This window comes from Rhincodon typus, chromosome 9, assembly GCF_021869965.1.
Source record: "Rhincodon typus isolate 14 chromosome 9, sRhiTyp1.1, whole genome shotgun sequence".
In the NCBI taxonomy this organism is placed as follows: domain Eukaryota; kingdom Metazoa; phylum Chordata; class Chondrichthyes; order Orectolobiformes; family Rhincodontidae; genus Rhincodon; species Rhincodon typus.
The window spans coordinates 59,464,230-59,485,497 of NC_063340.1; the positions used below are offsets into that span (position 1 = coordinate 59,464,230).

The window sequence follows — 21,268 nt, forward strand, 5'->3', positions numbered from 1 at the left end:
AGGGCAAAAGTTTAAGCAAGATATTCGAGGAAAGCTGTTCATGAAGTATGTGGTAGGAGTCTGGAATGCAGTGCGAGAGGAGGTGGTGAAAGCAGGCATGTTGGCGACATTTAAGAGGCATCTGGATGGTAACGTGAATACGGAGGGAATAGAGGGATACGGACCGAATAAGGGCAGAAAGTTTGTTTTTTTTAGTTTAGTCAGGGGATGATGATCGGCACAGGTTCGGGGGGCTGAAGGGCTTGTTCCTGTGCCATACTTCTGTTTTCTTCTTTTGTTCACTTTTGATAGTGGACTTGGCATCAGCACTGGATGTGATATTAGGCTTTGTTTTGGAAGTTAGCTGTAGCCACCAAATATATGGGCAAAATTTGTTCTCGTTTGGAATGGTTTTGTCAAAGTCAAATTATGTCTGAGCTGATTTGAGTTGGCTAATGGGGTTAATGAAGGTAATTTAGTAGATACTGTGTACATTGACTGTTAAAAGACATCTGGTAAAATACTTCACAGGAGGCATATTTGGAAAATAGGTGCACATGTGCTGGAGTCTCAGGAATCTGAGTGACATAGAAATGGATCAGGTGTCTGGGTGAGGCCAATTTCGATGTTCGGAACATCTTACTTCATCTTTTACACGTTTCAAAAGCAGCATGACCAGTTTCTAGCTAGGCAGTGGTGAGTTACGAACTCACCAAACGAAGTGGACATCAAAAAAACTCAACATGGAAGCAAGAGTAGGTACCTAGTAATTTTTTCTCTGGTGATAAATTAGGAAAGGCGGATGCATTGAGACCTGCGTGCCTTGTACATCAGTCACTGAAAGTAAGCGTACAGGTGCGGCAGCTGATGAAGGCAAATTGTATGTGGGCCTTCATAGTGGGAGGCTTCAAGAACGAGAAGGGATGTCTTGCTGCAGTTGTACAGGGTCTTGGTTAGACCACACCTGGAGTACTGTGTTCGGTTTTGTCTGCTTAACTAAGGAAGTACGTTCTGACTATGGAAGCAGAGCAACAAAGATTTACCAGACTGATTCTTGGAATGGCAAGACTGACATGAAGATCAGTCAGGACGATGTTCTTTTGGAGTTTAGAAGAATGAGGAGGAAACTCATAGAAATCTCTCAAATTCTAAATAGGGCTAGGTGAATGTGGGAAGAATGCTCCCAACATCTGGGATTCCAGAACCAGATATCACGGTCTAAGCATATAGGATAGGCTATTTGGGATTGAGATGAGGGAGTAATAAATCTATAATTCTCAGCCACAGAAAGCATTGAGGCAAAAGCATTGTTTTTGTTCAGCTCGGGACTGAGTGCTTGCCTGAATGCATGAAGGACTTCTAAAGATGGCGCAGGCACAGGGGATGCTGTTCAATTCTGGGTTATCTGCTGAATTGATGAATTGTTCTATGGACAGTGCATTGTAAGATTGAGCTGAAAATGGACAAGTGGGACACCGTGGGACTGGGATAGATGCTTAATGAGGTGAACTTGGTAAGATGCAGTAAGAAACCTGCTAAGCTTTGTGTGGAAATCTCTCCAAAAAACTTGACTTGATGAGGGCTTAGCCAAAAAAAGTAAGGTTCAGCACATGGAATGAAAGGGTCTGATGACTTGGGTAGAAGGTAGGTTAAGGAATGGGAGGGTCATGGTAAATGGGTGTTTTTCTGATGGGAGAAAATTGTGCAGTGAGGTCTTAGAGTCAATGTTGGCACCTTACTTTTCTTATTGTTTCTAGAAAATTGGTACTTGGATGTGGAAGTACAATTTCAAAATTTATGGGCAATACAAAACTTGTCACTGCAGTAAACAGTCAGCATGATAGTAGAAAACCTCAGGAGGACATAGTCTGGTGAAGTGGGCAGATATTTAATACATACAATTTTGGTTGAATAAGTGTGAAGTGATGCATTTTGAAAGAAGCAACACAGAAGTGCCGTATAAGGCACTATTTGGCAAGGTGCAAGAACAGAAGTATATGGAGAAATATATTCACAAATCTGGGAAGTTTTTTGGGCAATTTGAAGAAGCAAGCATAGAATACTTTTTGTTTACAGGAATGTTGAATTCAGAAGTAAGGAAGACCTGCTAAAACTTTACAAATCCTGGGTTAGGCTTCAGGGAGTGTTGTGCATACCTTTGTGAGCTACACTTTTAAGGAGAATTCCATGGAAGATGGTATTGAGAATGTTTATCAGGATGACACCAGGGATGAGGCAACTCGGCTACGTAAACAAGAGAAACTGAGATTGTTCTCCATGTCGTACAGAAGGTGAAAGAGAGGGCTAATAGCCAAAAATATAAAGGTTTTAATAAAAGTATGGGTAAATTTACCTTTCTGGCAAGTGGATTGCCAATTGGAGTTCATGGATGTAAAATAATTGGCAAATGAACTTGAGGGAAAACTAGGAATTTCCTCATACTGGATTAAGATATCAAGTACACTTCTGAAAGGATGACAATATTGGATTCCAGAAGAACTTTTCAAATCCATGCCCAAAATTTTCAGAGTACTAACTTGCAGTAATGCAAAAAAGTTATGGTGTGAAATGAAGCACGATGATTCTTTTGAACTACTGCTTGGGGTGACCTTGCAGATGTATATAAAATGAGGGGCTTGGAAAGGGTGAACAGCCAAGGTTTTTTTCCCGAGGGTGAGAGAATCCAAAACTGGAGGGCACAGGTTTAAGGTGAGAGGGGAAAGATTTTAGAAATGACCTGAGGGGTAACTTTTTCCGTCAGTGTGGTGCATGTTTGGATCAGTCTGCTAGAGGAAGTGGTGAAGGCGGATACAAGTAAACGTTTTAAAAGGAATCTGGATGGATATATGAATAGGTTGGATTTAGAGGGATATAGGCTAAATGCTGGCAAATGATGCTAGGTCAGATTGGAATGTTTGTTTGGTGCGGATGAGTTGGACTGAAGGTTCTGTTTACCATGCTGTATGACTATGATTTTGACTCCTCTGGAATCTTGTACGTTTCAATAAGATTGTCTCTCATTATTCTATATTGAAATTTGAGGCCCAATCTAGTCAACCTCTCCTCATAAGACAGTGCCTCCATTCTCTGGATCATGAATCTTATCTGGACTGCCTCCAATGCTAGCATGTTCCCCTTTAGAATAGGGGCCTAAAACTGCTTACAGTATTCAAGCTGTGGTCCCTACTTTTGTATTCCAATCCCTTTGAAATAAAGTACAACATTCCACTTGCCTTCCTTTATTAGCTGTTAAATTTGGATTCTGGCTTTTTAATTTCGTGGACGAGGATTCATTACTTTCTGCAGTCTTTTTCTATGTAAATAATATTCAACTCCTTTATTCTTTCAGCCAAAGTGCATGCTAAGTTTTTGCTCAATCTGCAGATTCTTCTTGTCATCCTCACCACTTGCCTTCCCGTCTATTTTTGTGTCATTCACAGCCATGGCTATAGTTCATTCACTTTCCTCATCAAAGTCAATAATGCATTTTGTCAATAATTGTGTCTTCAGCCTGTGATACTGAAACTAGGATTAGGTAATTAACGCAAGATTACCAGTGTTGCTGGCATCTCCGAAACACCTGATGAAAACATAAGTATCTTGGTGACAATGCTGTAATCATTTTTAAAAAATCTACTTACCACAGTCCAGCTTTGATGTAAAGTTTGAGGTATGTGATAATAAAGAGGGTATCATCTTTTGGATACAGCATAGCCAGGAGCAGAAAAGCAAGATTAAGATAAACGGGTGTTTTTAACTAAGTCTGTTTGGGAGTTGTTTATTCCCAGATGTCATTTGGACAAAAATCCCAATTGAATAGGGGAAAAAAAAAATCAAATGACAAATAAAAACCTGTCTTCAATGTACAAGAATACTGAATGAAAATACTTGAAGATGTATTTGGAGACTTGTATGGAGTGATGAGGTACCCATTTTAACAGACGTTAGAACAGTAGAAGACCCTTAGAAAATATTTGGTTGCATTGTTCCAGGAAAGTAAATTTTACAATGTGAAGAAATGATTTAAAAACGAATGTGGGGCCTCTGACCAACCAACTTGCTGAATTCTAACTTAGCCTTTGAAGTTTAAGTGTTGCCATCCTGTGAAAGACTGAAAATTTAAAGAGAAATCTGAACATTCTATTATTAACATGACTAAGATTTTACAGTTGTAAACAAAAAAGATATATTTTTAGTATTCAAGAAGAGTAAAACAAAACAAGCACTGTCAACTGTAAGTGGCATGAAACAAAGCATAATTGTTGATGAGTTTTTTCTGCAACCGGAATATTGTTTGCAGTGTAGTTCCACAGGACTCAGTAATAGGTGCTGTACTTGTATGATGTATTCATAATGTCGGGGGCATAATCGAGAAGTTTGTAGAGAACCCAACAACTAGCCAAGTGGTCGATAGTGTGGAGCACGGCTGTAGATGCAGGAAGCTATCAATGGACTAGTCAGGTGGGCAGAAAACTGGCAAATGGACGACAGTCCCAAGAAGGGTGAGGTGATGTGTTTGAGGAAGTGAAACAAGACAAAGGAATACGCACTTGATGGTGTATGCTGAGAGATGTCAATGCAATGAGGGACATTGGAGTGCATGTCCACAGATCCCTGAAAATATCAGGGCAGGTTGGTAAGAGTTAAGAAGGCATTTGGAATTCTTTGCTTTTATGGCTGCGGTCCAGAATTTAAGAACAAGGATGTTATGCTCAAACTGTGTAAGTGATTAGTTAAGTCACAGTTCTGATCATCTCGTTACAGTAAATGATGCAATCACATTTGTGATGGTAGAGAGGAGATGAGAGGATGTTTTAAAAATTATTCCTTCGAAGGATGAGGGCGTTGCATTTATTGCCCATCCCGAATTGCCAAGGAAGCAGTTAAGAGTCAACCACATTGGTATGGGTCTGGAGTCGCATGTAGGCCAGACCAGGTAAGGGTGGCAGTTTTGTTCCCTAAAGGGAGTAAAGGTTTTTCCAACAATTGACGATGGTTTCATGGTCATCATTAGATTCTGAATTTCAGATATTTGTTTAATTCAAATTCCACCATCTGCTATGGTGGGATTCAAACCCACGTCACCAGAATAGTACCTGGGTCTCTGGATTAACAGTCCAGCGATAATACCACCTAGTCCATTGCCTTATCATTCCTTTGCCAGAATTGGAAATATGCAGCAATGAGACAAGATTGGATAAGCTGAAGTTATTCGACTTGGAGGAGGCTGAGGGGAAATTTGATGGACGTGTACGAAATGGTGGGGTACCTGGATAGAGTGGATGTGAAGAGTCTGTTGATTTTTACGGAGAGGTTACTGACAATGGGATTCAGACTTCATGTGATAGGTGGAATCGTAAGAGGTGGGTGACGAGTTGAGGCCAGATTTTATCTTTTGGAATGGCAGAGCAGGCTAGAGGTGTTTTTTTTAAAAAAAAAAAAAAAAAATCTGCTCCAGCTCCCAATCCTTAAGTGTGTGATCAGTGAATGTTTAAGCATACCTTCTAAAACTGCAATCTGAAGATAGCTCTTCCCAGTTTTGCTGAACAGAATAGCCTTTATTGTCACACATACTGAGTATAGTGCAAAGTTTATACATCACCAATTGCAGTGCCGTTTTAGATACAAAAGTACTTGGATGAAGCTTCTTTAGTTACAAGATCTTAGACAATAGAGCAATAAAATTCATTCTGAATTTGTCTTCATTTGTCATGAAATTCATGATAACCAAGCATAACATGACTTTTTTAAAATTCTTTATTAAAGAGATTGTGCAGTAGATCCAACCTGCGTGCTATGCATGGAATGCTTCTTGGCAAGTGTGCACAGAGCGCATCGATATAGGGTAAGTTGCTAAAGTACTGACACTTCTTTGGCTCGTTTTTCTATCTATCCTTTTCACTTGCATTTTAATGGGACAACAAATAGACATCGCGCATAAACCCTCCTGTGTCTAACAATGGTTCATATTAAAACAGAAAATTTGTTTTTCTTTACTGACTTATTAATTTAGAGTATCTTGTGCATGTGGACTAAGCTGTCCTTTCATTGCTCACTGCTCACTGTGCTGATTTGCCTGATGACAAATCAGATGAAATAGATGTGAAAATTAGCGTGTTGGAGGAGAGAGAAAGTTGCCAGAGTTACTGCTTTTTGTCTTTGCTGCCCATAAATTGCATAGCTGAGTAGCTTGAAGACAAGAGGGATGGTGATGGTTTGGTGGACTGCAGATCATGTGGTTCAAGTTTAAATGCCCTTTCAGTTTTAAATGCCCTAGCAAACCACTGAATGATAACTAGCAGCACCAAAGTCTGATGAAAGTCATGAAACCAGATAGACCATCCATCATGAACCATGGCACAAAAATTTAACAGCCCTGTCGACCCCAGGGCCCTCCTTGATAACGTCTGGGGGCTTGTGTCAAAATTGGGACAGATCTTTGAACCAACAGACTTGTCAATCACCTGACATGGTTGTTCTCAGTGAATCATTTTTTGTTGCTAGGCAGTGATTATTCCCAACAGGAGAGAATCTAACCTCTGCCCCTTCACATTCACTGGCATTATTGTTGCTGAATCCTCCACTATCAATATGCTTGGGGTTCCCATTGACCAGAAACTGAATTCAAACTGCCACATAAATATTGTATTGACAGGCATGGTTAAGAGACTGGGAGTTCTGTGTTGAGTAACTGGCCTCAATTCTGTCCATTATCTCCAAGGCACAAGTCAGGAGTGTGATGGTATACTTTTTATTTCTCTAGATGAGTACAGCACCAGCTCAGACCTAAAACTCATAACCATCTAGGACAAGTAACCCACTTGATTGACAGTACTTCTAACACCTTCAATATTCACTCCCTCCACTACTGACACACAGTGGCAAAAGTATGTACTGTCTACAAGATGTACTGCAACAACTCATGAAGGCTCCTTTGACAGTACTTTGAAAGCCAAATAGAAGGGCAAGGGAAGCAGATACTTAGAAACAGCACCCACCTGCAAGTTCCCTTCCAAGGCATGTACATCATACCCATTAAGAAGTCAGTTCACCACCTACTTCTGAAAGGTTATTAGGTGTGGGCAATTAAGTGCTTGCTTAAACGAATTAAGTTCAAAGTTTGTGCTTTTGGTGCATTCATCTAGAAAGATGTCAGTGTGGTTCGGTATAAATCAATGCTTCCACGCAAGAAAGGAAAATGTATTCTGATAACCTGCCCAAATTCTGTTCTTGTTATTTTGCTATTGTCTAATGAAGATAAGTCGAATACCTTCATATTTAAATGTCGAAATGAAATATAGGTTTGTTTCCTTGATCAATTTGAAATTGTGAATGTTGCCAGATTGTATCTCTGTAGATACATTTTTACCTTATTTTCACTGCTGAAGCCTTCATACGTGCTATTCTCAACTTTTCAAATGCACTGAGCCTCATAACTGCACTTTAGTTTTGAATAATGCAGAGCTCTGTAAATCTGCTTCCTATCCTTGTGAAAAATCTGTACACATTGCTTCCATTTCTGTCACGTCACTGAATCATAGAATCTCAATAGTGTGGAAAGAGGCTGTTCGGCCCATCAAGTCTATTCTGATATTTGAAGAGCGTCCTGTCTCCACAACCCAGCTTTCACCATGGCTAACCCATTTCACTGGACACTATGGGGTAATTTCACATGGCCAGTCCAACTAACCTACGCATCTTTTGGACTGTGGGAGGAAACCCATGCAAACGTGGGGAGGATGTGCAAACTCCACACAGGTTGTCACCCAAGGCTCGAATTCAACCTGGGTTCCTGGTATTGTGAGGCAGCAGTGCTAGCCACTGAGCCACCGTGTAGCTTCGTTGCCCATTCCTCAGCATAATTTCATAATCTTTACTCTCAACTATAGGTTCTTCCATGACCTTGCTGCTCTTAATCCCTCTGATCTTATAGCTTTAGTTTATTTATGCTTTCCTTTCCCAAGCTCTACCATCACTAAAAGACCTTTCAGCCATCGTTCCACACCTTTGTACTTTCCATTGCTCCTTGCTACTTTGCACTTGTTCAAAAGTCTCTTTCTTCAAGAGTAGGTGCTCCTCTAAGACCACAAGGAGTATGACTCTTAAATGTAGAGACACATTGGCTCAGTATTCTGGCTAATATCAGAACAGATTTGACTGATGGCAGTTTACTTTAAAATTTCCCACTTCACTATAAACCATTTACCTTTTGGCCAACGTTCAGAGTATGGCCAAAATACATCCATTGAAGGTCACAAAGGAGAAATCTATTCACTGCAGAAGTAGCGTTGCAGGCTGAGAATTGCCCCTTTTATGGGATACTAGCTGCCTTTTCTCAGGAGTTATTTCTTAAAGTCACTTTGTCAGCAACTGAGGAACGCTGCATTTGTCCAGCAAGACAATGAAGTGGTAGATAGGTAGGTCAGGGGCTGTTGGATCCTGCAAGGTTGAATTGGGTCTGGGGTGATATGAGCTGCAGTTGGGTCAGATTGGGCAAGGGGTGGTAGGGAATTGCAAATGGGGAGTCGGTGGTGGTTGGGAGTTTGATGGGGGGATTTTGAGTGGGACTTGAATCCTTCTGGATATCTATTAAAATTTAAGTGAATTTGAAACCTCCAAATTCTTTGCCTTCAGTGAACTTTTTTGGAGAGTTCCAGACACTCCATTTTGCCCACTGGAAAATTCAATTTCTTGGGCAATTCTCACGTTTAGCTGCTTTGGGATTTGATACACAACTCCAACCCATGCTGTTTTGGCAATTCTCTGGCCATCAGACTATCTGGACCATTACTTGATTAGAGGTGCTGTTGAAACAATTGTTATAATCATATTAAGTTTGATTTAGTTGCATTTGGAAGTACGTGTGACATTTGTGAAATAAACTGCCCACATTTTAAGATCTTAAATGATCCAAAGTTCTGAGTGTTAATAAGTAAATCCAAATGATCTGGTCATCACTGGGAATTTGAACTTGATTGGAATTCCACAATAGTGATATTCAGGCAGTAGTTTTTCTCCTTTGAATTGCTTTTGTAATCTGTAATAACTGGGACAGGAATTTAATATAACCATGCTTTATCTAGATGACTACTTCAGGTGGAGGGGGTTTCTGTGACTGTGGAGACACTGAAGCTTGGAAACAAGGCCCGTCTTGTCTGAAACATGAACCTACAGTCTCAGGAGCTATGGAGGAGGTAAACATATTCTTGTGATCAGTTATTTAAAATTGTTTGTGTGTGTGTGTTTGTTTTATTTTGGAAATGTAGGCTTTTATGTTTATGTTCAAAATGTAAATTTTTAAAAAAAAAAAAAAATTTACATATTTTTCTCATCAACCTGTTGAAGGTTGTTATTGCACATGTATGGAGCAGGTGGGACTTGAACCTGGCCCTCCCAGTCTAGGGGTAGGGACACTACGCATGTGCCACAAGAGGGTCCCTCAAAATGTCTGTTATTCACATTTATCTGTATTAACTGAACCTGGCACCCATGTTCCACTCTTCAGCTGACTTTTATGCTCATCTGATATTGTAGGAATATGTTTTGCAGCCCTGACTTGGAAATAAGTTAATTTTGACATTTGTGCTTTATGCCTAAATCATTTATGTAAATAGAAAATGAAAAGTTACAAGTTAGATCATTGAGGCACTGAATAACCCGCATCCCATCGAGAAGCTGAAGATTAATTTTGCATTGCTCTTTGTTCTCGTTTCCCAAACAATTTCTGACCACTTTGGTTTATTTATTTCTTTAATATTTGAAGTGTAGGTCTTGCAAGGCATCTTGTATTTTGTAATTCTATAAATGGGTTCAATGATTTCCTGTTTTTTAGATTTGTGTTTTTACTAAATAAAATCAATTGCCCACTTGTCAGGCATGATCTGCCTGTTACAGTTTCTAACTGACTTCACCCAAATAGCCTAAATCTTTCCAACTGTTGTGAATTGGATTCCAAATTACACACTAGAAATCTAGCTGCAAGTGAGACTGTTATTGGCCTAAAATTTCCTAATATATCCCTTTTTGTTTCTTGAACAGGGATGTGAAGGTTGCATTGTATAGCACAAATTTAAAGTTGCCAATATGATTATTGTTTTGACTATTTTCACACTGCTTATTGACCTGCCCTTGGGTGGTGTAAGCCGTTTGTTAGCCCAATACCTGTGTTGATCTTGCTGTAGTTGGCACAGATGCTTGCTTATTTCATTGTAATGAATGAACATGAAATTGTCAGATAATCAGTGAGTAGCGTTATGACTGAAAATGAACTTCAGAAGTCCATTGATGAAGCAGTTGAGATGGTTTTTATCCCACTCCGCAAAGGGTTTATGCGAGAGCTTTGGTGCTGGGAGGAGAACAACCTTAGATGTCTTCTAAGCAACCTCTTTGCTGATGTTATTTTATACACCTCTGGAGCAGGTGGTTCTTGAACTCTGGTTCAGAGGTAGGGACACTACAAGTGCACCACAAGAGCCCCAGAGTACAACGTTACGGCCTGACTGGAAATCAGCCACTCTTGTCATTTACGTGATAGAATGCATATAGAAGTCGGCTGTGATAAGTTGTTTCAATCACTTAGTCATATATCTTTACATGTTATTGTTCATTATCAGGCTTTCTGCTGTTGTGTTTAATGCGTGTTGACCTTTAATTGACCCTTATTTTCATAGGATCCATTGGCACATTTATCGGAAGACATGGTTGGACGTGCCTACGAGATTTTTGCAATTGCATTCAAATATGCTGTAGATATGTTAACGTGGGTGGAAGAAGATAGACTACCTGCTGGTTTAGAGCCTTTGTAAGTATCAGTAATGAATGTTGTGATTTCTATTTATAGATAGAAATTGCTGTAAATTGCAGATTTCTTAAAACAAAATTCAGTTTAAAATAATTGTAGGTCTTTCTTTTTTGAGATCTTTTGCTATTTTCTTCCCTATCCCACCACTACCCCAGTTTTATTTGTTACCTGTATAATTGTGGAATTTCTGGGTTTGCTGTTCAATGTATCCTTGAGCAATGCTGAAAGAGGACATGGCACCAACGCAATCTTCCCACCTTTACAGCCTGTTTTTCTTTTCTTGCAAGACAACAAGGTTGAGTGGCATTTAATGACCTGTTTGTATTAATGGCTGTTGAAAATTGACTTTGGGCTGTGTACAGTTTAGTGTTGCTGTTTAAAATAATTAGCATTTTATGAATTTGAGATAAAGAATGTAATTTGGGGAGCCCGTGTTCCAATGGAATGATTGCAGAATGCAAAGGAAGTTAATTATATTCAGAGGTAGTCGGAACTGCCGATGCTGGAGATCTGAGGTAACAATTTTCTGAAGACGGGTCCAGACCCGAAACGTCAGCTTTCCTGTTCCTCTGATGCTGCCTGGCCTGCTGTGTTCATCCAGCTCTACACCTTGTTATCTCTTAATTATATTCAGTACTTTTTCTTTAATGTGTTTTTCATAGAGAACTCGGAGGTGCACCTTCCAAAAAGACAGTCAGTTTTCATTTATGTGCTGATAACCAATTTTAAGCCCCTACCATCCATGAGTTTTCCATTGTCAAATTATCTGGCCCTTTGTCTGAAATCCAGTCCTGGTTGATTAGAAATTTCTGCAAAATCCAGTTGGGAAGATCAAAACCTTTGTCTTTAATCTCCCTGCAAACTCCCTTCACTAATTTGAGATTCCATCCCTCTCCCGGCAGCCATCTTCAGTTTGAGCAAAATTATTTTCAGCCTTGCTGTTAGATTTGATCATTTTTCATGCTGCCATTAAAATTACCTATTTACATCATCATAACAATGCCTGACACCACCATTTTCTTAGTTTGTCTATTGCTGAAACTCTCTTTTCTCTACACTGGCTCCAGGCTGGTGCCTCTCATTCTACATCCATATACTAGGTCATCCAGCAATCTGCTTCCCATGTCCTTTGCCTGCAGTGTTTCTGACAGGCAATGATTGACTTCAGAGATGTGGCTCCCAAGACAGCATGAGAACTTTCTGCTTACCCAAGAAATGTAAGGGGATAATCCATCTCAGCCTCCTCCAATTCCCCATTGCCACAGCAGCCAATTTAATTCACTCGATCAAGAGATGCCTGAAGGCACTGGTTGCAATCAAAGCTATGGGCTCTGACAACATCCCTAGAGCGTAATCCAATTCTTCTCTTTGCCCTGCCCCATGAATCCTAGACTATTTTCTCGCTATTGTACTTATTCATTACTGTGCTAACAATGCTACCCACCACCCTTTCCTTCTTCTTTGTCACATAGTCATGTACTTATGAATATTGAGCTTCCAACTTTGATCTGCTTGTAGCCGTGTCTTTACAATAGACACAAGTTCATGCTCTTTGGCCTCTATTTGTACCTCTGATTAATTTATTTTGTTGAGAATGCTACTTGCATTTAATATAAGGTTGCCATTGTCTTAGCAGACCACAGGGCTGCTGTCGCATTCGGGAGAGACGATAGGTGGTGGGTTAACCTGGGGTCACCTTACCTCAGGCGAGAGGAGAGATGCAGCTGATAAAATTTTGAGAGAATTTTGGACTTGCTAGTCAATGGGGTCATTCTTCCTGCATTTAGCCTATCTGGAGCTGTTTGAATTTTCTGGGTTTTTCTGAGATATCCCCTCATTCTTCTAAACTCCAGGGAATATAGTCCTAACCGATCCAGTCTTTGTTCATCCGCCAGTCCTGCCATCTCTGATCAGGCTGGTAAGTCTTTGTTGCACTCCCTCCATGGCTAGAACACCCTTCCTCAGATAAGGACACCAAAATTGCACACAGTACTCCTGGTATGGTCACTTCAAGGCCCTGTACAATAGCAGCAAGTTATCCCTTTTCCTGTACTAAAATCCTGTTGCTAGGATCGTCAACATACCATTGATCATCTTCACTGCCTGCTGCACTTCCATGCTTACTTTCAGCTAATGTTGTGCAAGGACACCCAGGTCTTTTTTGCATCTCCCATTTTCCCTGTCTCTTACCATTCCAATAATAAAATACCTTCCTGTTTTTGCTTTCACAGTGGACAACCTCACATTTATCCACGTTATACTTGATCTAAGGGGTGTGAGCATTTCCTCAAGCAAACTGTTCAGGAAACTTTATCCTCTTCTTGATGGCATATAACGTCTGCAGCTCCGACTTCAGTCCTTCAACTTGGATCTGAAATTGCTCAAGCTGTAAACATTTCCTACAGATGTGTTTACTGTGGGTTACCTTGTTGTGCAGCAATTCCTATGTGCTGCAGATGCAACATATCAGCCGACCTGCCCATCTCTATCATGTTTTCTTTAAATTGTGATTCAAATCACACTCATCCTTGCTTTTTACACTTGGCAAATCTCCATTCTGAGCACTTGTAATTTTTTTTTTGTATGCACTAATATTGATCTGATGCTTAACAAACAATTTGTAAGGAAAAGAGAAAAAACTTCAAATTCTAAGCACAAAAAAACTTCCCTTGTGTATTAAAGACGAGAAGTACTCACCAATCAGCTGCATTGTTTAGACAGCAGGAACCAAATATCTCTCACATGAACAGAAATTACTGGAGGAACTCGGCAGATCTGGCAGCATTTGTGGAGAGAAAGCAGGATTAATATTTCAGGTCAAGTGACCCTTCTTCAGAACTGAAGAAACCTCTCGCCCCTCCCTCATTGCAGTACTTGAGACACTCAACTCCAGCACTCTGTTGCAATTCATACTGAATTGGTTACTAATAAATCCACCCAACAGGTTAGTCGGTCAATGAGGTTTCAGTATCAGCCAGTTTTTAATTAAGCTGCTGTTTCCATGCATCACTTGAAAAAATATCCTAAATGCTCATAGCTACAAAATCTTGTAGATTTGCACAAATACAAGTTTTACACACTTCATTACTCAGCAACTGCACACTGTAAGTCCATACCTGAATTCCGCTTCCTTGCTGAATGAATTTATTATTGTATCCTACAAGTTTTATTCTCGCCACAATTGAATTTCCCTCTCCCACACTCAGCAGTGCATTCCAGTTCTTGACCATTGCTCGGTAAAAAGACTTTGCTCATTTGCCCATTGATTAATTATGCAAATTAGTTTCATTTTGAAATACTAGTGCTTTGATCAACAAAGGCTATGAATGAACTCTTAAATACACATGATTGCTTTCTCTTAAGGGAAAAAGAAGATACCTACTATTGTATGTTATTTAATGATGAAGTCCATACTTATGAGCAAGTGATTTACACCCTGCAGAAGGCTGTGAACTGCACACAGAAGGAAGCTGTCAGCTTTGCGACCACTGTGGATAGAGATGTGAGTTGTTTTTGTAATATTTTACACTAGCCTCACATTTAATGTAAGTACACAAAAAAGTTAAAACTGGAAAGGTTTTTTTGGCAGAAAAGTTGCTTTAAAACTACTGATGTGCAATTTTCTGAATGTGGTAGTTGCCTGAAGTGAGGGAATTGAATCAGAATTGATCCTGCAGTTTCTAATTTTGAAATGATGTGTAGAATTTGTGTTTTGAAGATGTTTATTGTATTGTCATCCATATATGATTATCTTGCCTAACAGGCTTCAACTGGAAATATAACTTGTAAAGTTTCCAAAATTTTACAGCCGAAGTGCATAAACGGCTGTTTTTTATGTCATTACATTTTGGATCATTATGTTAGTTGATATTCATGATTCAGTAATGGGTGGGTATTTTAGACATATTCTGTCAAGTTGATTTTTCTTTTTGCCATGCACACCCTATACTTATTCAGTCAAACTATTCTTAGGCTGTTGAGAATTTCTGAAAACAGTAGCTCATCAAAGAGCGCATGATAAAGCCAAAGCTATTATTCCATCTCTCTGTTTCGTACAGCAACACCACCCCCGCCTCGAGACACAGATTTTAGAATTGCACATCTGAAGTCACAACTTCGTGTTTTGAGTGTTTTTCAGCTGCAAATCTGTATTCTAGCATTAATTAGTAGCACAACACCACTACACCTTTGTATCCAGCGTTGCAGATGGAAAAATAACTTGTTTAGAGTTTTGAACTTCATGTTGACACCTTGGTGCATTTATACTCATAATTTTATTTCCAGAGTTTGGGTAGAGATTTCAGAGTTTGGGTTACAAAAATGTTGTTCATAAAATACATTTTAATTTTCTTATTTTCAGGGTCGTAGATCAGTTCGCTATGGTGATTTCCAGTTTTGTGAGCAAGCAAAAACAGTTATAGTGGTGAGAATTTCTTCCCAACTTAAAATACAAATGTGTGTTAATAAAATGGAATGATTACTCCATAGACGATGGCTGTCTGTGCATGTGCAGAAGTAGTTCATGATGTCAGCTGGCCGTGACAGGTCACAGGAAGCATCCGTATATGCACTGCTGATGTTGCCATGCACAGTGACATCAGCACCTGCACACGTACAGATGGCATCTCTCTGGCCACTGCAGGAAGAGGGGTTGGTGAAGCGACTGGGGATACTGGACCCAAGGAAGCTTGGAGCCAGGGGAGAGCTTCCTTTTCCAAGTGGAGTCCCTTTCCACTGCCTCGTTGCCAGGCCATCATTTGCCATGATGGACAGTCCCAGTGTAGTTGTTTGTGGTGGATTGCATTTGATGCTGGAATGAGCGGCTCTTCAAATGTTTTGTTAAGCCTATGAAATAACTTTCAACAGAAAACACAGATGATGTTCTTGGCATCTGCTGTGAAATGGCATTGTTAAGCTGTATTTGTGCACATGAACGGGCACAATAACTACAGCCTTCATAAAAACAGTCAGAGGTTTCTGTATTTATGCACGTGATTCTGCCGTTGAACAGCTTGATATTGTTTTTTCAACATTTTGATTTGCTCTAGAGGAATACAAGTCGACAGACAAAGCCACTGAAGGTGCAAGTAATGCATTCATCTGTTGTTGCACATCAGAACTTTGCCATAAAAGTATTAATTTGGCTGAGTCAGGTGATTGGTTACTCAGGTAAGCATCTTTTTAAAAAATGCATAACTAGTTGACCTTGTAATGCATAGCAGCCTTTACTTAAAAATCGATATAGTTTGATTGTTTGATTACAGTGATAACTACTTATTTTGATATTTTTTAAGTGGTCAGCAGTAAAACTTTACATTAAAGGAAGCTTTTTTGGTAACAGAATGTGAAATCCGTTTGAGACATGTTCAGAACACTACCCCCATTAGAGACTGATGAAAGATTATTTGAATTGCCAGTGTCCAACTGGAAGAATCCCTTGACGAGAATTAAAGTTCTAAGACTTTTGCTATCATAAACTAAAAGCAATATTTTTTAACCACTATGCAGTGGGCTACTCCAAGTCCTGCCATTACATTTCCAAAGCTATCATCCTTTAAAGAATTAAATGCATGAAAGAAACAAGATAAGAAAATAAGTGGGCAGGATCTAGCATTGAATTGAAATACTGAAAGAATAGTTACGATGCAATTCCAGTGAAAAAAAACAAAAACGCCAGGACTCAATTGCTATACTGAGCAGGCAGGATAATGATTCTAAACTGTCCATCTGTAAATACAACTTGTGTTGATCCTGAATATTACAACCTGAGGATAAGTAACAGACAAACTGTTAATCCACAGAATGCACTTAAAATGATTGATTGTGGTCAGGATAGATCCTCCTGAGACATAAGTGACATGTGGAGCCAACCAATGTTATTAACACGGTTTCCTTTGCAAGGGCTGCCATGGACCTGGAATGTCTGAACAATTGCTAATCTTTGATCACTCAGTTTCTTCTCCCAAAACATTAGTTCCCCAGGTCTCCTGTGCCTGCTCCCAAGCATCTTGCGCAATCAGCTCCCTTAAACAAACTGCCAGTGAGTGTCTCTTAAGTTCCAAACCTTCTCAGCTGCTTTTGGGCTTCCTTCACTCCATGCTCAACATGGATGTGGCGGTGAAGCAGTTAACTGACTGCACTAGCAATCCAGAACCCCAGCCCATCTCTAAGAACGTAGTTTCAAATCCTGTCGTGGCTTATCGTGAAATTATATAAAAATCTGATATAAAGGACTGACCTCATGATGTCAATGCAACCATTGTTGATTGTCATTTTAAAAAAAAGTCTGGTTCACGAATCTCCTTCGAGGAAGGGAATCTGTCATCCTTACCTGGTCTAGCTTACATTTGACTTCTGATGTACAGCATAAAATACTGGCCCAGTCAGCTATACCTGTATCCTCTAAATGAATTTTTAAAACAAAAACTGCTCTTAGCTATTGATGGTTCTTCATGCTGCTTTTTAGGCCTAGTGCTTCAACACTCCCCCACTTGCAAATTGCAACTCACTCTTTCCAACAGTTAGAATCCTGTGAAGGCATCCTCACTTTATCCCTCTTTCCATGTGGATAATGGTAGTGGGAAGATAATCAGATGTTATCCAGTTTTGGTGCTGTGACAATAGCTCATTACTACTGCAGTTATAGTAGTGAAGCAAACCAGTTTCAAAGGCATTCAAGAGATTGGATAATCTGACTACTGTAAGTTGGCCATGTGCTTTGTGAGAAGTAAAGCTTGTTTTTTTTGTTGTGGTGAACGTCGCTTTTAAGAGCTAGCTTTCTCTGAGAAAAGATATCTGTGAAAAATGTAGCTGACTCCTAGTAAAGGATTGTGACCGAATTGTATGGGAGCATAAGGGGAAAGCAAAAGTATCAGCCACAGCGGGACAGAAGTTGTAGACATGAGTAGAGAGAACATCTTTCAGTAAAATTCATTTGAAACTTTGTGTGTTACCTCAAGGAGTTTAAACATTTCAGTTAACTGAAGGAATCCTAATAGTGTGTCAGACTTTGAAAATAGCCAAGCTGAGAAGAGAAAAATTTTCAAAGTAAAATTCAAGAGTTGAAGATTATTAGAACCAGGGTAGTATTGACCCAAACTGTCTATACTGAGCAACATCCTGTGTTGAACAGGCAGTCTACAACTACGGGATGATTGGAGCAGATTTGAGAGGAAAGTGAAAGGCCCCAAGAAATCTCAAACATCATATGAATCTTTGAAACAGTAGCCAAGTCAAATGCTTAATCTTCCATGAGTTTGACACATGTCTAACTTCAGTTATTGTGGGATTTCATTCATTTGATCTCGAAGGAAATTTCTGCAGTGAGATTTTGTTTCAATCATTAAACATCCATATGTTTTGTACTTTTAATGTACTGAAATTAGCTGTTTTTATGTTCATTAACTTTTGTGTCATAAAATTCTTTAGGTTTTAATTTGTGAACCTCGTTGCTTCATTCTTTCAGTAAATAGATGAGTTTTCAGATTCTCAAACTAAAATATAACATTACTGGTCTTTATTGAGATTACAACAACTGGTTGCAGAATTTCTCATGTGTAGTTGTAACCCATGACAACTTAGAATTAGAATTAGATTTATTGTCATGTGTACTGGAATGAGTGCAGTGAAAAGTTTACAAAGTCACCACTGACGGCACCATCTTAGATACAAAGTACCTAAGTATAAAAGCTTAGGAATAGTTTAGAAAACATCATTCAAATTTAAGCCCACATTTTGAGAAGAGGAAGTGAGTTAAATTGACTCGGGAAGAAAATTGGTTTGATAAAGTATGCGAAAGTGACATTGTATGTTTGAATGCTGGTTAGCTTTAATTGACACGATAATACTATAGTATGTGTAGTGCATACATCTTACAAACCTATATTAAGACTGAAAAAAAAATTTAGTATCCGTTAACTTGAATATTTGAAAAATAAGGTTGCTGTACGAGAGTACTGGACCTCCCCATCTGATAGCATGGTGTAAGTATTATTGGCTAAGGAAGCACCATTCTCTTGTATGTGTAAGTATATACAGTAAATGCTACCGTGTAAGTAATTCACTTTCACTAAAAATGATGTTTTTATAGAAGTCTTTGTGGAGGTTCCAAGTATTTAATGATTATTTGTTAAGTACGTAACAAGTTAAATTGTCAAAATATGTATGAAAAATCTGATATGTGGTCTGATTTTAATAACTTTGTTTCACTAAAGTTCACCAACAGTCATTTTGGTGATGTGTCTTCTGCTGGTAGTTTCATTTAATGTTTACCTGAAAGCTTTTGGTTTTCATTGGGCTCCTAAAATGTAAAATATGTTTGGAATTTAACCTGTTATTGCATTTAACCTTCCATATATTGAACTTGTACCTTGTACTTGAAGGGGGAAGATTCTCAAGTGGGGATGTGTTCAGGCAAGTGGAGCAAAGCAACTGGCAAACAGTCTGTTTGGTGCCACCGCACAATACCAGATAGCACTTTGATCTGACCATGTTGTGTGAAAGTAAACAGCTGGCATTTATTACAACATGATTTTTCCCCAAATAAAGGTGGATTAAGGCGAATATTGTGTGAAGTAGGATTGCAACAAAGATCAGATGAAGATAGTTCGTCCCTCGTTGACAGATTGATGCTCTGTGACTCCAAACTTTGGAAAGGTAATATTTTGTTCTATATATTTTAGTCATGTCTAAATTAAACTTATTTTGACACAAATTGGAAGCATGGTGCTTAATTATTTCTCATCCCTTTGACATTTGCCAGGCTTAAGTTTAATGCCTTGGTTTGCGATTCTCTATTCCTTTTTATCAAATTGAAGATCAAATTTAATTGTAAAATGGTCATGGTTCACAGGTTGTTCTCTTAAAGTCAGATTATTAACTAACTATTAAGAGCACATGAGTTAAGAGCAGAAGTCTGCTTTTGAACCTGCTCCACCATTTAAAAAGATCATGGCTGATCTATTTGTGCATCCAATTCCACGTTCTCATCTAGTCCTGACCACTCCTGATGAAGACAGCTATGCAAAACACAAAATATTGTGCTAATGAATACTGAACCATCTTGTTTCACAATATCTAAACTGACTGTGAAAATAGAAAATCGATGAGCTATGCATGATGGGATCTTAAGGGCACTTGATCCTATTGTGTCATCAAAGCTGGCCTCCTGAAGTTGGTAGATGGTGAGTGAAATCCTCACCAACCTAAGTAAACAGCTGTTCCTCTGGGCAGAGCACTATGTTGAGCTGTATTCCTTTTGAGATAGAGCTTTTGTGGTCCACACTTGATGCTTGTTTTGTCGTCTTTGCCAGTACTTATTACCGAGTAAACATGAAGGCACTAATGATACAGAAGGAATTTGTAAATGCAAATACATAGGTTCATTTATTAAGAAGTTGAAGACTTGGTGGTGGCATTAAAGAGTACTTGTACAAATGTCTGATCTGTTTGATGCCCCTCAGCACACTTGCTGAGTCTGAGTCACATGAAGCTTTGCATCATTTTTCCTCAAAAAATCAGAATCATACCCACTTAAATGTGTGACTCAGAACACTCTCATTCACCATTCTATTATCCAATTAAATGAACAGCCTTTGTCACTTGAGCTTGAGAAGGCAAAAGATGACATAACGAACAGAAAACACCAAGCAAGGATGGAGCCCCAGCCATGCTGAAGTGTGGAAAGTCTTGTCAAGTGCCACAGTTTCCTGACTTTGTTTGCTGCAAAGTGAATCTTGGGTCCCTTGATGCAGATTGTGGTGCATGCTTAGGGAAAGCAATAACCACTGTTGCACAACTCTAAAATGTGCATGTAGGAGCGTCAAAGTTGTATTTGGGACCAGGTTGATGATTCATAGTGCCTGTGTTCTCAGTATCTTGTTTGGCTACCAAGCATGGGTGACATTGAGTTATCAAGAAAATAACTTCAGCGATTTCCATCTTTGATTCCTGCATTCTGGGTTTATGCTGACAGGGCAAAAGCACAAATGTGACAGTCCTCTTCAAAGTTGGTATGTCCAAGTTTGTTACCACCCATCAAATAGAGATGGTTATATTAGGTAAGGGTTGTCTTCAGGTCAGAATGTGGTCCGTAACATTCTGTACGGTGTGGTAGCCAGACTCCGCCAGAAAGATATCCAAAGCTCTACTTCAAAGGTGCTTGTAAGTGTGACATGAAGATTCTAGACATTGATTTTTGCATTTGGGAGTCACTGGTTGATGACAGAAGGAAATTGAAATGTTGGCTGGTATGAGCTTCTGTGGCTAGACAGGCTTTGCAAAAGATAACAACTCTGAAAGTAACAGTGCACAACATCACTTAATAACTTCAAGATATTAGGAACTGCCGATGCTGGAGTCTGAGATAACAAGGTGTGGAGCTGGGTGAACGCAGCACGCCAGGCAGCATCAGAGGAGCAGGAAAGCTGACGTTTCGGGTCTGGACCTTTTTCTGAAGAAGGGTCCAGACCCGAAACGTCAGCTTTCCTG

General features: G+C 39.4%; 1 protein-coding gene across 1 annotated transcript in view; it reads left to right on the forward strand.

The window, feature by feature from the left end:
- ubr2 (ubiquitin protein ligase E3 component n-recognin 2) overlaps positions 1-21,268 on the forward strand; it is a 137,230-nt gene that overhangs the window by 14,893 nt on the left and 101,069 nt on the right. Inside the window, exons 3-9 of the mRNA XM_048601332.1 lie at positions 5,746-5,824; positions 9,063-9,173; positions 10,650-10,780; positions 14,144-14,282; positions 15,141-15,203; positions 15,829-15,949; positions 19,328-19,435. Coding sequence (XP_048457289.1) covers positions 5,746-5,824; positions 9,063-9,173; positions 10,650-10,780; positions 14,144-14,282; positions 15,141-15,203; positions 15,829-15,949; positions 19,328-19,435 — 752 coding nt within the window. The remainder of the gene's footprint in view (positions 1-5,745; positions 5,825-9,062; positions 9,174-10,649; positions 10,781-14,143; positions 14,283-15,140; positions 15,204-15,828; positions 15,950-19,327; positions 19,436-21,268) is intronic.